A 15,747-nucleotide genomic window follows, 5' to 3' on the forward strand; every position below is an offset into this window, starting at 1 on the left:
CATATACTGAAATTGAAAATAGGTGTGCCAATTATCATGTTGCGGAATATTAATCAGCCAAAACTTTGCAACGGCACGCTACTCGCATTTAAGAAATTGATGAAGAAAGTAGTGTAAGTAAAGATTTTAACGTGGCCTTTCAAAGGCGAAGAATTCCCATGATTCCGACCGATACACCATTTCAATTTAAAAGATTGCAATTCCCAATTCGATTGGCATTCGGAATCATAATCAATAATGCTCCAGGTCGAACTTTGGAAAAGTATCGTTTAGATTTAGGTACGGATTGCTTCTCAGATGTTGCGTGTTCCTGCGTCGGCAAACCAGATGTCCTTGATATTTATGCAGCGAATGGAAAAACGACAAATATTGTGTGCACACAAGTACTAATTACATAACCAAACACATAAAAAACGTATGCTTTGCTTCGTTAATAATTTATCATCCATATAACAGGAATATGCCACAGCAAAGCGTGGCAGGGTACAGCTAGTAAAATTAATAAAATAAAATAAGTTAAGCTTTCGTTAAAGTTAAGTTAGTTAGTTAAAAGCCAAATAGTGAAAGGAGTACTCAAACTCTAATGAAAATTACTAGCAATTTGTACTGATTTACTTCGATTTTAAATATGCTTGTCGGCGAATATGTTTACATGCAGATATGTAAATGCGGGTTCGCTTCTCGCGCGACAAACTTTTTCAAAAACGAAGCAAATCAGTACAAATTGTTAGTAATTTTCGTTAGAGTTTGAGTAACTCCTTTCACTATTTGGCTTTCGGTAACTTTAACGAAAGCTTAACTTATTTTATATTATTAATTTTATTGCAGTTTTTACAAAATTTTCTTACTAAAAAATCTTTTGTTACACTACTTTATTTTATTCTTTTGTTTGTATATGTTAAATAAAAGTTAATTTTAAAAAAATATTTTTTTGTACATTATTTTATTTATGTTTTGATTGTCATCATACGCATGGTACAAATATTTATAAGGTACAATCGCTGAGAGCCAACTTTAAGAATTTTGACGTTTGCTAGCATTTTGAAAATTTCTCTCGCCGTCATTTCGCATTTGTTTGTTTTTATTTTCAAAAAAACCAAAGAAATATATTTCTGTCGAAACAACAAAATTTGAATATACATACATATGTAAATAAATGAACGGAAGCAATTGTCTGTAATGGACTTCTGCCCGTATGTTAAGGCGAAGCTTTTGGCATGCATTTGAAGATATTTTACCTTAAGGGCACTGCACTTTTGCAAAGAACTATCTTGTGCTTACATTGGGTCAGGTAGTGTGGCCAAAAATGAGTCGAGCATACATAGGGGCACTTTGGCAAATCCGTTTTCATAACACCACAAATCTCGATCCATTTTTGCTGTATATACGATAGTTGCGGGAACTTGAGGATCTTTAGATTGCTTTGCTTGCAGAGGAAAAGGAATTTGGGCAGCCGTTAAAGCAGCAACTAATTTTTCGTTTCGAATTGTTTTAGTTTTCTCAACTTCTGAATAAATGAATAATTCAAATCATAAATTTTCATTTGTTTATTTTGAATTTCTTTGACATTAGAAGCATTTCGAGAGAGAAAACTCAAAATGCTAGCAAACATCAAAAAAAACACAATGGCGGACGAATTGAGCGAGAAGAAAAAATGTGTGAGCTTTTTTGATTTATAGAATCCCTAAACCACATTTTGAGCAAAGTGGAGGTGTTAAGGCGGATTCATCGTTCTAGTTCTGTACTTTTTCTTCATGGAAGAAAACTTCTGAAAGAAAACGATGGATCCTGCTTTAAACTGATACCAGATAAAACGCCTGCTTCGCTTTGACAGATAAGATGAAATGTGTGAACATGCACGTTTTTCTCTTTGCTGGAAAATTATAAATATCGCGCAAAGCCACAAAGATTTATCTGGCATCAGCTTTACTCAAATCTTTGCTTCGGTGCTAAAAAAGAATGCTAGTACATATTATTGGCAAATATACGTAAATTTTTTTAATTAAGGTAAGACTTACCCTATAATTCACAGTGATATTAACGGATTTAGTAACTTCGCTCTGTGCAAGGAGTCCTCGAATGAGCATTTGCAACTTGCGAGTCTCAAATGAAAAGTCCATATCATTCTGTACTATGCCGCTTTTCACATATGTTCGAACTGTACCAACAGCTCCGGTTATATTAACACCATTTATGGCAAGTAACATTTTTGGTTTATATACCAACACATTTCGTTCTTCCTTTCGCTTAAGTTCTATGCTAAAGTCGAGGCTTCGGTTTCCATTCGTGTCCAGTAAGAAATTAAACCGTCTGTAAATATTAGTTCCGATAAGTTGGCACATGGAAGAAACCTTACTGAGTCCATGAACGAATAAAAGGGAAGCATTTAAGATTTCAGGTTGAGTACTGACATTAGCAGTAATCGAACGTTCAAATGAAGATCCAGGCGTAAAGAAAAGAACAGCCCAGTTCGAGCCGTTACGATGTTGATCATATGTGTACTGAAACATCCAGTTTTTGGCTGTCAGGTCAGATTTTGCTAATGATACGCTGAAATTCATTGGACCACTCAGCAATAAGCCTGGATAAGTAATTTTTTTAGCATTATTTAAATTTGGAACACTGTAATCGAGGCACACTTTCAGCGCGGTAGCTGTTTCAAACAATGGCCATGTGCAGCTAGAATTCGATCTACGGCTTTTAATACCAGTTTGATATTCGTCGGCGCTCCGCGAAATTTTCAGCAATTCTGAGTGAACAGTAAAAATATCAGTAGCATTTTGGGGCAAACTTAATGAAAATGTAACCGACTTCTTCCCGCGAACTTTTAGTTCGCCTGCAACCTCGAAGTTCGTATACATAGTAGACTTCACTTTAACTCCAGACTGTGCATAGAACATATCAGAACTCATGCTTCCTACCATATCAACCAATATTGTAGGTTTAATCATACCTTTGATATCAAAATTCAAATCGGAAGAATCGGGATTTTTATAATCCAACTTGCATGATGTACGCAGATCAATAGATGATGCGCCGAATAAATCTATTGACAAAGGTAACCCTACTGCAAGAGGAATAACGTATGAAGCATCGAGGAACAGCTTTGATTTTGTGTATATTATTTCCTTTCCTGATAGAAATTCCGATAGTTGTTGTAAAACATCTAACTTCTTTGACAGTTCTGCATATTCGGGAATTCCATTTAAAGAGAAAAAATGTAAATCACTTCCAAAAATACGTGTTCCAAATTGAAACACTGGATTATTGTAGTCATATTTAAGTGTGTAACCTAAATGCTCAATGCTTTTGTGAAATAATGTTTTACGATCATTTACGTCTTTTATTGATATTGAATCATTCGAACTATATATTTTATATCCACAATTATCATGACCCATGGTATGATTCTCAAATGGCTTTCGTTTGAGAGCGGTTTTAGGATTGCATTGACTTCCAGTGTTGGTCGAACTTTTTGAAGCAGCTGTAAATCGTTTGTTTAGTAAACATTAATTTGTTTAATATATATGTATATAGTATATTAATCTCACCATCATTTTCTGTATTGTTTTTACTAAGCCAGTTGTAGATAATGTCAATTAAGGGATTTATTCCTCTCTTGCTAAATAAGCTGTACTGATTGAAAAATTTTTCAGGCTTAAAATTGGCAATGAATAATTGCTCAAAGCCCTCAGCTCTTGCTGTAATTTCAAATATGTTAACCGAATGTCCGAAAAGGTAGGTGGTTAAGTTCAGCGTCGCCATCCGTGGTAGATATGACTCAGTACCAAAAATTATATTCATGTCTGTGGTGGTGCCTTTAAATGAAATAGTTTCTTTTTATTTGTTTTTGTTATTTAATGGCCTTATAACAATTATATTAAACAATTTTTAATGAGATTGAGGCCGTTTTTAATGAAAAACTTATTGTGGAAAAGCAACAATAATGTGAAAAAATGGTAGAAGTGATAGTTATTTCGGAAATCACCACATTTCCTCATAAGACTTCTTTCAGTAGGATTCAAACCGACGATCCCACTGACTCAGCCAGTTGCCTACGCACTGTGCTAAGTTCGCCTTGTAAATTATTCTTGCTTTTTTCCACTCTTTCATTTGGTAAGCCAACCCAATCAAGCGCAGCTATTCCGCTGCAATTCACTTGATCATGTGGTTGTTGGTTTTTGCTAATAATTCTATTTTTAGAATGTTTAACTTTTAGGTGTGCTCGTCCTTAAGCTATTTGTTTTTGTTATTTTATGGCCTTATAACAATTATATTCAACAATTTTTAATGAGCTTGAGGCCGTTTTTAATGAAAAACTTATTGTAGAAAAGCAACAATATTGTGCAAAAATGGTAGAAGTGATAGCTATTTCGGAAATCACCACATTTCCTCATCAGACTCCTTTCAGTAGGATTCGAACCGACGATCACCACTGACTCAGCCAGTTGCCTACGCACTGTGCTAAGTTTGCCTTGTAAATTATTCTTGCTTTTTTCCACTCTTTCACTTGCTAAGCCAACACAATCAAGCGCAGCTATTCCGCTGCAACTCACTTGATCATGTGGTTGTTGGTTTTGTTGGTTTTTTCTAATAATTCCATTTTTAGAATGTTTAACTTTTGGGTGTGCTCGTCCTTAAGTTATTTGTTTTTGTTATTTTATGGCCTTATAACAATTATATTCAACAATTTTTAATGAGCTTGAGGCCTTTTTTAATAAAAAACTTATTGTGGAATAGCAACAATAATGTGAAAAAATGGTAGACGTGATAGCTATTTCAAAAATCACCACATTTCCTCATCAGACTTCTTTCAGCAGGATTCGGCCATAAAATAACACAACAAATAATTTAAAGACGAGCACACTTAAAAGTTAAACATTCGAGAAATAGAATTATTAGCAAAAACCAACAAAACCAACAACCACATGATCAACTGAATTGCAGCGGAATAGCTGCGCTTGACTATGCTGGCTTAGCAAATGAAAGAGTGGAAAAAAGCAAGAATAATTTACAAGGCGAACTTAGCACAGTGCGGAGGCAACTGGCTGAGTCAGTGGGATCGTCGGTTTGAATCCTACTGAAAGGAGTCTGATGAGGAAATGTGGTGATTTCCGAAATAGCTATCACTTCTACCATTTTTTCACAATATTGTTGCTTTTCTACTATAAGTTTTTCATTAAAAACGGCCTCAAGCTCATTAAAAATTGTTGAATATAATTGTTATAAGGTGTAACGTAGCTCCCCTACGCTACACTAACAGACATTTGTACGTACGTACATATCTACTTACATATATACAAACGTACATGCATACATACATACATACAACCATACATACATACATACAACCACACGCTGAATCTTCATTATACCCATACATCTATACGTATGGACAGTCAAAGCAAAGCATGCAAAACTACACAGCAACTGAAAGCACTCGTGCACGCCAACACTGCACGAGAATTCGCTGCGTAAGCATGCCAAATACTTGCAATATTCATTCGCTTCTCAACCTGCTTATTCAACATCCGACTTAAGTTGATTAACGCTAACTCAGCCACCACCAGCTTCCGTATGTAAGCACGGAGCGTATCGGGAGGCTTAGACCATAAAACACCGAGCGCCCCTGGCTGTTTCTACGGGAAAGGCCGAGAGGTTGGAGGGGTCTGTAAAAGGGGGAATACCCCTCGCACAGACCCCAAGCCCATGATTTTGCAAACGGTCTCAGTGGACAGGAGACAAACTCTCCTGCCCACTTAGAATACCGCGGAGCGAGCAGGCACTGTTCCCAGGCGGCTTAACACGCCCCAAAATGCCAAGCAGCCACGATTTAATACGTTAGAGGGGGTAATGGGCTGCCTTGCCGCCCTGGTGCCATACTAACCAGCTTCCGTAGCTTTTTCAGTTGACCGTTCGGACCGCCAACACTATCTGCCGCCCCTGGGCCAAAGTCACGACCGAGAACCGCTACCAGCTAGGACCGCTAACCGTGCATCCAGGGCCGCTGTCACCACCCATGCATTGCAAGCACACACACCTACCCCGCCTTGCAGCAGTCAAGCAACATGATAAAACACCAATACTACCGAAACCACAATAAGTGCCCCGCTACACACAAGGGAGACAGAATACGAAAGAAAGAAAAGAGGAAAAAAGACGAAGCGAGCAACCAGATGGGAACACGCAAGCGAGGGAGAAGGAACCAGCAGCCGACACCCGACTCCCCTTCGAAGCGTTTCCATGGCAACCCAACTAACCTCGCATTTTAAGTGTGAAAATTTTTCGTGGACCGCCATTAGTTGTTCTGCACCCAGATCAATGCGAACCACTGTTCACGATCACCCCACGTTCCGCCGAAACGCGCGACACAACAAATCCACCGACCAACAGCGACAACAAAGAGGTCACCACAACGCTCCCAGCGGTAGATACCACGGCGATAACACCGAAAGATCCACTCCGGAAACTCCACCTACGGCGCCCGGACAAAACCTGCACAAATGACGAATCCGTTGGTATAAACGTAATATAAATGTCAGATACAACCCACAAAGCAATGCGATAGAGTTCATTGACTAGAAGAAGGAACTACACACATAACCAACCAGCATCACCGAACACCCTACGAAATAAAATGCTTTCATATATATCCGAATACGTACAATGAAATGTAATTTATTTTCCAAAAAAAAAGCAACAAAATGTACCTTTGCCACGAACTTAAAATTATATAGGCTAGGTGAATTATGTACAAAAAAAAAATTTCCAAAATAACCCACTGGGAAAATAGGTAAGCACCTTGCGAGGTAAGCCATGTTTTCTTTCAGTTTTTAGTACCAAAATTGTCATCATGGCCAATGTCATCTACTAGTAAAGGGCAAAATGAACACCTCCGAAGACACATTACGTTGTCAGTTGCAAAATAACGTGCAGCCGAAGTTATTTCCAAGCACCGAACTACTCCGAGCGACTGCTCTGCATTACACGTAACTTACTTTGTAAAGCGGCTCAGAAGTATATCTGATACCAAATGTACATTCTAAATTCCTACATACATAAGGCGGCCATGCCTTTGTAAAAGTAAGGGACGTTCGGCAGGGAAATGGTAATGACTGCCAGGTGAAGAGTAAGTTGCTAATAAGGTATTATTACGTGCTCCTAATTCCCACTGGGAAAGGTCATAACCCACACACACCGGCAGAGCCTTTACCGAGCTCCCCTACGCTACACTACCAGACATTTGTACATACGTACATATCTACTTACATACATACATACGTACAACCATACATACATACATACAACCATACATACATGCATACAACCATACATACATATTTACAATCGCACGCAGCATCTTCATTATACCCATACACCTATACGTATGGACACCCTGTAGGGAAACCCCGAACTAGTGAACGAAATTTTTAGTTCCGTACTAGATCTTTATCGCCAAAAACGAACCAGTCCGATAGTAACTAGATCGCCACCAGTTCAAAAGCAGCGATATGTGGTACTTTTAAAAAACAATTTTAGAAATCTATATCTAATATGACGAATTTAGAACTGGTTCAAAACTCTAGAAAAAGGGATGCAGAACGAACTAGATCTCATCTGGCGAATTTTGAACTATTTCGAAACTATTGAAAAAGGGATGCAGCGGGGGGCTTGTTTACTTTAAATAGATTTTTGCTTGGCGGGTTTTTCGTTCAAATACGCTTTCAGTCTGCACGTCGCAGATGCTTTTTCATAGTTTGGCAATACAAAACTAATATTTGTGTTAGCATCTTAACATTTTGGGACCTTCTGGAATATAACCAATAACAGTCAGCACCTCTGCAAATTCAGCTACAACCAAAGGTATGTAAACGTTTTTTCAAATGTACAATTTAATTTACATTCATTCAAACAAATTTGATTTCAGATTGAAAATACATTTCTCTGCAAATAATTGAAATTTTCTACCATGGTAACCCAAATAGAAAACATGTTGTTACTTTTTTCGTTTACAACTGGTTCGAAACTATAGAAAATGGGGTGCAAAGCGAACTAGATCCCATATGTCGAATTTAGGACTGGTTCTGAACTATAGAAAGGGTAATGCAGCGGGGGACAATTTCCAATTCCTATGACATCGCTGTGTTAAATTCGCCAGTTGTTTGCATGCAAAAGAGATTTATCGCGAACTAGTAATGGTTCTAAATGTACTAGAAGCGCAACAATTCAAAACTAGAGATTTTCCCTACAGGGCAGTCAAAGCGAAGCACGGAAAACTACACAGCAACTGCAAGCACTCCTGCACGCCAACACTGCACGAGAATTCGTTGCGTAAGCATGCCAAAGAATTGCGATCTTCATTCGCTTCTCAACCTGCTTATTCAACATCCGACTTAAGTTGATTAACGCTAGCACCAGCTTCCGCAGGTAAGCACAGAGCGTATCGCGAGACTTAGGCCATAAAACCCCGAGCGCCCCTGGCTCTTCCTACGGGAAAGGCCGAGAGGGTGAAGGGGTCTGTAAAAGGGGGAACACACCTCGCACAGACCCCAAACCCATCATTTTGCAAACGGCCTCAGTGGACAGGAGACAAAACCTGACCACTTAGACAACCGCGAAGCGAGCAGGCACTGTGCCGAGGCGGGTAAACACGCCCCACAATGCCAACCAGCCACGATTTAATACACTAGAGGGGGTAATGGGCTGCCTTTCCGCCCTGGGGCCATACTAACCAGCTGCCGTAGCTTTTGCAGGTGACCGTTCGGACCGCCAACACTACCTGCCGCCCCTGGGCCAAAGTCACGACCGAGTACCGCTACCAGCTAGGACCGCTAACCGTGCCATCAGCATCCAGGGCCGCTGTCAATGCCATTACTTACCTGGGCCGAGTACCATCTTCGCGGTCACCGGGCCGCCGAAATCACTGCGGCCCCTAGGCCGAAGCCGATGCTAAGCGCCGCCACCTTCCAGGACCACTGGCCTTACCATCGTCATCCAGGGCCGCCACCGCCACCACCGATTAGGGTCGAGCTATCACCTTCGCCATCATCAGGGCCGCCGACGCCATTTGCCGTCCCTAGGCCAAACCGCTACCGAGGACCGCTACGTGCTGGCTGTAAGGGCCACTACCATCATCGCCATCCAGGACCGCCATCACCGCCGTACTAATCATGGCCGAAGTTATCATCTTCGTCAAACAGCTGGGCCACTAACGCTCTCACCGCCCTGGGCCTATTTGGGTCACCGTTAACATCACCGCAGGGCCGTCAGTGCTACAAGTGACTACTACTGCCGTCACGATCAGCATCGCCGCTCTCATTGGCTGCAGTACCCGTGCTGTGGGCGTTTACCATTACGCTTGCTACCGCTCTCACTGTCGTCATCATTAATCACCGAACCGTCTCAGCTCTCACTGTAATCATCATTAATCACCAGACCGTCACCGCTCTCACCGTCACCGTCACTAGCCACGAGACAGTCTCCGCCCTCTGAACCACGACGCCGACCGCCGACCAGTGAGTCTCTCTCCCTCTCAGTATCTCCCTCTCTCTTCTTGGACGTCAAGGTGCCGGCATTCTGGCCGAACAGCCGCCTGTGTGTCGTTGTGTTCGCTACATTAAACTACTGTATATATTTTATTCAGTGGGGGTTAGTGGGACCTCCGCCCAATCCTGGAGCGGCTGACCTACCTCAGCCTTCGATAAAACCCACCTCATAAAGGCCATAAAATAACAAAAACAAATAACTTAAGGACGAGCACACCTAAAAGTTACACATTCTAAAAATAGAATTATTAGCAAAAACCAACAAAACCAACAAGCACATGATCAAGTAAATTGCAGCGGAACAGCGGCGCTTGATTGTGTTGGCTTAACAAATGAAAGAGTGGAAAAAAGCAAGAATAATTTACAAGGCGAGATTAGTACAGTGCGTAGGCAACTGGCTGAGTCAGTGGGATCGTCGGTTCGAATCCTACTGAAAGAATTCTGATGAGGAAATCTGGTGATTTCCGAAACAGCTATCACTTCTACAATTTTTTCACGTTATTGTTGCTTTTCCACAATAAGTTTTTCATTAAAAACGGCCTCAAGCTCATTAAAAATTGTTGAATACAATAGTTTCTTTTTATAAATATACAAATCGTCACCTGAAACGCAAAAATACGTAACAAACATAATCGTTGAAATGCAAAAAGCCATAACTAAATATAAATAAATAATTCAAAATTCACTTTTTGATTTATATGATGGATTGCATCGGATTACAACTCCCCACATCATTTTATAAAAAAAAAATTAAAATATTAGTCACGACTTTTTCCATTTCTTTTACGATGTAGTTACGTCTCTTTGCATTTCAGATGACGAAATAATCATAGCCTTAAAACTCACCTAAATTGTATTTGTCAAAAAATAAGGTATGTTGGTAGTTCCGAGAAAATTTTCTTATATCTAGTTTAAATTTTGTAGAGATATCGTCATTCAGTAATAAGCTTTGAACTGCAATATTGACCGGAGAAGATGATTTAGCCAGATTTGTTAAATGAGACCACACGAAAGAACCAACTTGATTTATTTCCTCCATTTTTAAAACATTCTTTATTTTATTAATTGAAAAGTGATCGGGGCAAATCATTGCCTGTAAATAAGCTGCGATGCGTACTTCTGAATTAATAGTAAAATTTTCGTAAACGTCTAAAAAAAATGAACGATATTTTTCGCAGTTCGATCGCCTAAATGCGAAAATTGCTTCTAAACGTATACTAAGTGGTGGAAAATTTTCCGGTATGATTTTCTGCAGCTGCTCAACAAAATGTTCTGATAGTATTCCGATATTTCCAAGCCCTTTTAGAATCGCAATCATTCGTTTATATAAACGCAGCTCGCCGCGGAACGTGTTGAAAATTTGAATAAAGTCTGATTCAAGAGACTGTATAATCCATTTAACACGCATATTCTGCCCACACTCAGCATTATATCGGCAGTAGCTATGTATAACCGAGGAGGCACTCAAAGTATATTCTGGCTCAGCTTTGCTTCGAGAGAACTCAAGAATAGTATAAAAAGTTTCAACTGTATCCTCATCGGGTCGTTGAATAAATGATAATGTCTTAAGCCAATTTACAGCCATTTTTTTAGATACACTATCTGTCAGAAGTAGGTCGCGCATGAGTTGATAAGAAGCCGTGCTTCCAATATGAGGTAACGCATCTAAAACATGGTTTCTGAAAAAGAAGAATTGCATTCGTTATCTAAGTAGTAATAGTAATGGTTTTTGGGTTTCGGTCTACTATCGATAGTTTTTAACACTATTGATGCTATCGAAAAATTACCACTCTTTTGAGCCATTTTCCAAGCAGTGACAATTTTGTGGCTAATAAATTTGTTATACGGGTAAGTATTTTGAGAATAAAATGATATATTTTCTAAAGTATTGCGTGAAAATATGTCAATATGTATATAGTTGTAGTTTATTTTGGAAAACAGCTCTAAATCTTGGCAAAAACGAATGGCTATTGTGATTTTTAAAATATGCAATTTAATGTTTAATAGTTATAACTATTGAACTGATCCCTTAATAAAACAAATCGAGCCTTAAATTTGTCAAATGTTTTTAGTGTTTGAAACATTCATTATTTTATGTTATATAACAAAAATGGATTTCTTATGGAATGTATACATACATACATAATTACACAAGTTTAAAACTAAGGTTCTTGGTGAAATAATAAAAATTTGTTTTGAGTTTTTGAAAATATTATTGGGCCTTTGGGTTTCGACGTCGATGTAATTTTTTCAACAAAAAATAGCCCTCGGAAGTCCAACTGCAGCTACGTTGACCACAGTATTTTTGAGGAAAGGAGTTCTTCCTGGGGTATGCGAAAACCATAATAGGGCCGATTATGTTCTTTGTAAATTTTTTTGGGTATTGATTACTGTACACTTATAGAAATAAAAGAAAATATGCCTGATATATAATAAAAAAGTTTCGATGGTAGCAATAGTATCGATAGTGCAGCTAAACTATCGCAAACTATCGAGGTGACCCATTATCGATAGTTTGACAGCTCTAGTTTTTAGTTTTTCACTACGACGTCAGTAATTAAAAATGATTTAAAAAATTCAGTGAAATGTGCTTAGAGAAGAAGTATGGGTATCAAATTAAAGAGGAAATTCTGTAGAATTTAATCAGATTCAATTTTTTAGTGCATAAGGACTGGTAAGTATTGAAAATGTCCTTTTAAAATTTATCTTTAAAATATTGCAATATTTGTTTTTGAAAAAAATAAATGTTAGGGACTTAAATAAACTCGATAACATCCTCGAATTTCGTCCTTCTAACTTTATTAGCTAAAAAAAATTACCTATTTGTCCTTGTGAATCCAAAAAATTTTAATTTTAAATTCTAAAGAAATTTCCTCTTTCATTTGGTACACATATTTTTATTCTGCATTGCATTAAATTTTCTAAATAATTTCTGGAATTAATCATATCTTTAAAATTACAAAGTCCTTTAAAATAAATCCTGACGTCAGAGAGGAAAAATAAAAACGCCACTTTAAATTAAAAAGAAGGTTTCAAATCCATTTATTTATTATTTATTTTATGGTAGGAGAGATAGAAGCAATTCTTTTCGATTTAAGTTGTTGAAAGGCAATAAATCCCGGGATTAAGATAACGACATCCCGAAAATCCCGGAATCGTAAAAATTAACATCCCTAGTTGTTGTTTTTGTTGTAGCGGCTACAACAACCCCGCCCAGATCGGTTAATACCTCAGTCGTTGTCGTCAGGTTCCACTAGCGGCAGCCCTAAGAAGCGTGCAGCCTCAATAGGGTCGGTCCACAGGGACAAAGGCGTTAGGGTTGTCGGATTTTCCGGGCATGTTTCGAGTCGTGAGGGGTCTCTCCGCATGCCGGATACTCATTTGGCACATCCGCGTTTAGTCTGCTCAGGTATGAGTCTAACCTGCTGCAGTAGCCAGAGCGAAGTTGGGCTAACATCCCTAGTATACATCCTTGGTTTCGGTAGGGGTAAAATTTGCGAAGCTGTAACGCATAGCCCAGCAGAAAATTTTCAAGGGCCAGCATGTTTACTGCAGCAGAATATTAATCTTCATATTAATGTGACAGTCAACAAGGCTAAAGGTGTACTTGCATTTGTGAAACGATGGTCAAAAGAATTTAGTGACCCTTATATCACTAAAACCCTGTTTACAACATTAGTTATACGGATTCTGGAATACGGTTCGGTGGTTTGGAATCCTTGATACCTTGGATACAAGATAGAATCAATTCAAAAACAATTCCTACTTTCTGCTACACCTTCCGCCTTATACGAGCCGATTAAAACTTATTAATCTTCCTACACTTGTCAGTCGCAAGGAAATGCTTGGTACAATTTTTATGGTTAAATTACTGACAGGCTCAATTTCATTTCCGCTTTTTCTCGGTGAAGTTAGCCTAAGGTGACCAGCATTTTTTAGCATTCCAGCACATAAATAACGAATAAGTTAACATTGTTAAAAGAAGCAAAAACAATTGGAAGTTACTCTAAACACAAGTCAAACAAAATAATAGTACACTGCGTTGTATAATTATAAGACTGAAACATATTTCCGTTGATTTTTGGCTATTTCTTTTTTGTTGACAGTGTTGTTAATTTTCTTACATATAAAAAGATTTCGAACATACTTTGTATGGAAGAAAATGGGTGACACCGTAAAAAAATGCCAAAAATCAACGTTATTTTGTAGACATATGAAACTCGCACTTTATTATACTAAAAAAAAAAAATAAAATAAATAATATAAAAATAAATAACCGTTTTATATTGGATTAAACAGGCTTCCGAAAACTAATTTTTCCACGTTCCAATAAATAAGTTATTTTTTTTTAATATCTAGATTAGGGCTGCCAGACGTCCTGGTTTCCTGGTGTCCGGAGTTAGACAAATTGTCCTGGTGTCCTGGTCCACACTTAAATCGTCCTGATTTTTTAATGAAGGTCAATGCAGACACTCCTCTAATTTTTAGCAGATTTTTGCTATGAAAAAAAATGTTAAGCCTTCTGTCATTAGTTGTGGAAAACTGATAACAAAACGTTTTTACTAACATGTTGAATATCTTCTTACTGTTTAGTTTATTTGATTAAAATCTTTTTTTTTCAGGCGAATGCAAGTGCAAGTTCCTGACCAGGTACACGACTGAGGGGTCATACATAAATACTACCCAGTAGGTAATATCAAGAGCTATACTCTTATGCAAAAGGCCTTTCTGAAAGTTACTCCTCTCTCCTTCATTTTTTGTATGGAGCGGCACAAATTGAAGGGCTTCTGTCTTCGCTACTCAAAAAAGAGCTTTCGGAAGGGCTTTTGTAGGAAGTTCTTTCAAAGTTTTTCTTAATTTATAAAAATCATACTTCTTTAAGGAATTTATTTAAGGTTCATATCAAATAGTTTTATTTAGACTTGCCATGCCTATTAAATCTCATTTGTAATGCTAAGTAATATAAACATACACTTAAGTATATTCGCGTAAATTGTAAAAAGGAAACAGCTTTCTAAGAAGCATGCACGGAAGCACTTTTTTCAGTCGTTGTTGGGTAAGTCTTTTACAATGGCTTCACTTAAGACAGCTTACCTAAATTATCTTCAGGCTATGCATATACAAATTGTCAAAAATGATCATGCAGTGCGCTGTAGGATATGCGGAAATTAGCTTATGGTGGTTGGGCAAACATTCAAGACCACGTTAAAAGTTACGTCACAGTCAAGATAAATTTGTTCTTTTATTATTGAAAATTCAGAACTTGACCATTTCATCATCATCAAGCATTCTGCCAATATTCATCTAGGTTGTACCAAATCGTTAATTTAGTTGAAGGGTTTGGTAAATACTAATAACGATTTTTTTGAAGCATATTTCTACAAATTCCATTCAACTTAACGTATTGTTCATAAAAGGATGTCATTAAGCTCTGCTAATACAGATAAGCTTTCTTTCAACACATGGTTTAGTCATAGTTACCAAATCTTAGTAGAGGCAACCACGATTTGGTTTGAGAGCGGAACATATTCATGCTTGTGAGCCACCCCTAAATAATGCAGAGCGCGCTCTGAGCACATGTGAGTTTCACATACGGAGAGCACCAACTGAGCAATGCACACAGTCCCACTTATTGAATCGTTTGATCGGCCTAGTATGCCGACCATTGCATAAAAACGGTTCAATGAGTGAGACTGTGTGCGTGGAAATCATTGCTCCGCTACCGCTGTTCGCATATGGGTGAAACACAGAGCGCTCAGTAAGCTATGGCATGTCGATCACTGCGCTAGGTAGAGAAAGAAAAGTGTGTGCTGCTATGACATGCCCAGATTTGTTTGTCTCAGTTTCAGTTTTGCCATCGCCGCGAGTTGTTTCGGTGTGCGCATAGTTAGTGTGTCCAACTGTACATAACTGACACGTACAGTACCTAAATTTGTAGCCATGTACCGTGTACCGAAGCTAACCACAAAATCACGAAAATGTACGTAAATTTTATCGATAGGAGCGCCCAACATACATACGTACATGCAAATTTTGACTAATAAAAACTAAAAATATTATAATGAATCAGTTGATGGAAAGTGTAAACACCTCATTAAAAAATCGTCAAAATGACGATAAAATCCGCAACACTGACAACGCTGTCTGCTGAATACTAGTTTTTCTTGTGTCCGTTAAGGGTGGGTAACTCAGAAAATTTATA

General features: G+C 38.2%; 1 protein-coding gene across 1 annotated transcript; it reads right to left on the reverse strand.

Moving 5' to 3' along the window:
* Window positions 1–1,910: 1,910 nt before the first annotated feature.
* On the reverse strand, window positions 1,911–11,472 carry LOC118736029 (apolipophorins-like). The gene is made up of 4 exons (XM_036466138.1): window positions 10,392–11,472; window positions 3,552–3,818; window positions 2,019–3,484; window positions 1,911–1,949 (listed from the first exon to the last, which is right to left on the reverse strand). The coding sequence occupies exons 1-4, from the start codon at window positions 11,242–11,244 to the stop codon at window positions 1,911–1,913; spliced, it is 2,625 nt and encodes an 874-aa protein (XP_036322031.1). The 5' UTR covers window positions 11,245–11,472.
* Between the last annotated feature and the right edge of the window lie 4,275 nt (window positions 11,473–15,747).

This window comes from Rhagoletis pomonella, unplaced genomic scaffold, assembly GCF_013731165.1.
Source record: "Rhagoletis pomonella isolate Grant_MI unplaced genomic scaffold, Rhpom_1.0 Rhpom_scaffold_00003, whole genome shotgun sequence".
Classification (NCBI taxonomy): domain Eukaryota; kingdom Metazoa; phylum Arthropoda; class Insecta; order Diptera; family Tephritidae; genus Rhagoletis; species Rhagoletis pomonella.

Excerpts from the sequence above, each read along its gene's own strand:
- LOC118736029 (XM_036466138.1), bottom strand. The coding sequence starts at position 11,244 with ATGCAATTCTTCTTTTTCAGAAACCATGTTTTAGATGCGTTACCTCAT. Across the intron at positions 3,485-3,551 it reads AAACAATACAGAAAATGATG|CTGCTTCAAAAAGTTCGACC; the intron begins GTGAGATTAATA and ends AACGATTTACAG. Across the intron at positions 1,950-2,018 it reads ATATCACTGTGAATTATAGG|CACCGAAGCAAAGATTTGAG; the intron begins GTAAGTCTTACC and ends ATTCTTTTTTAG.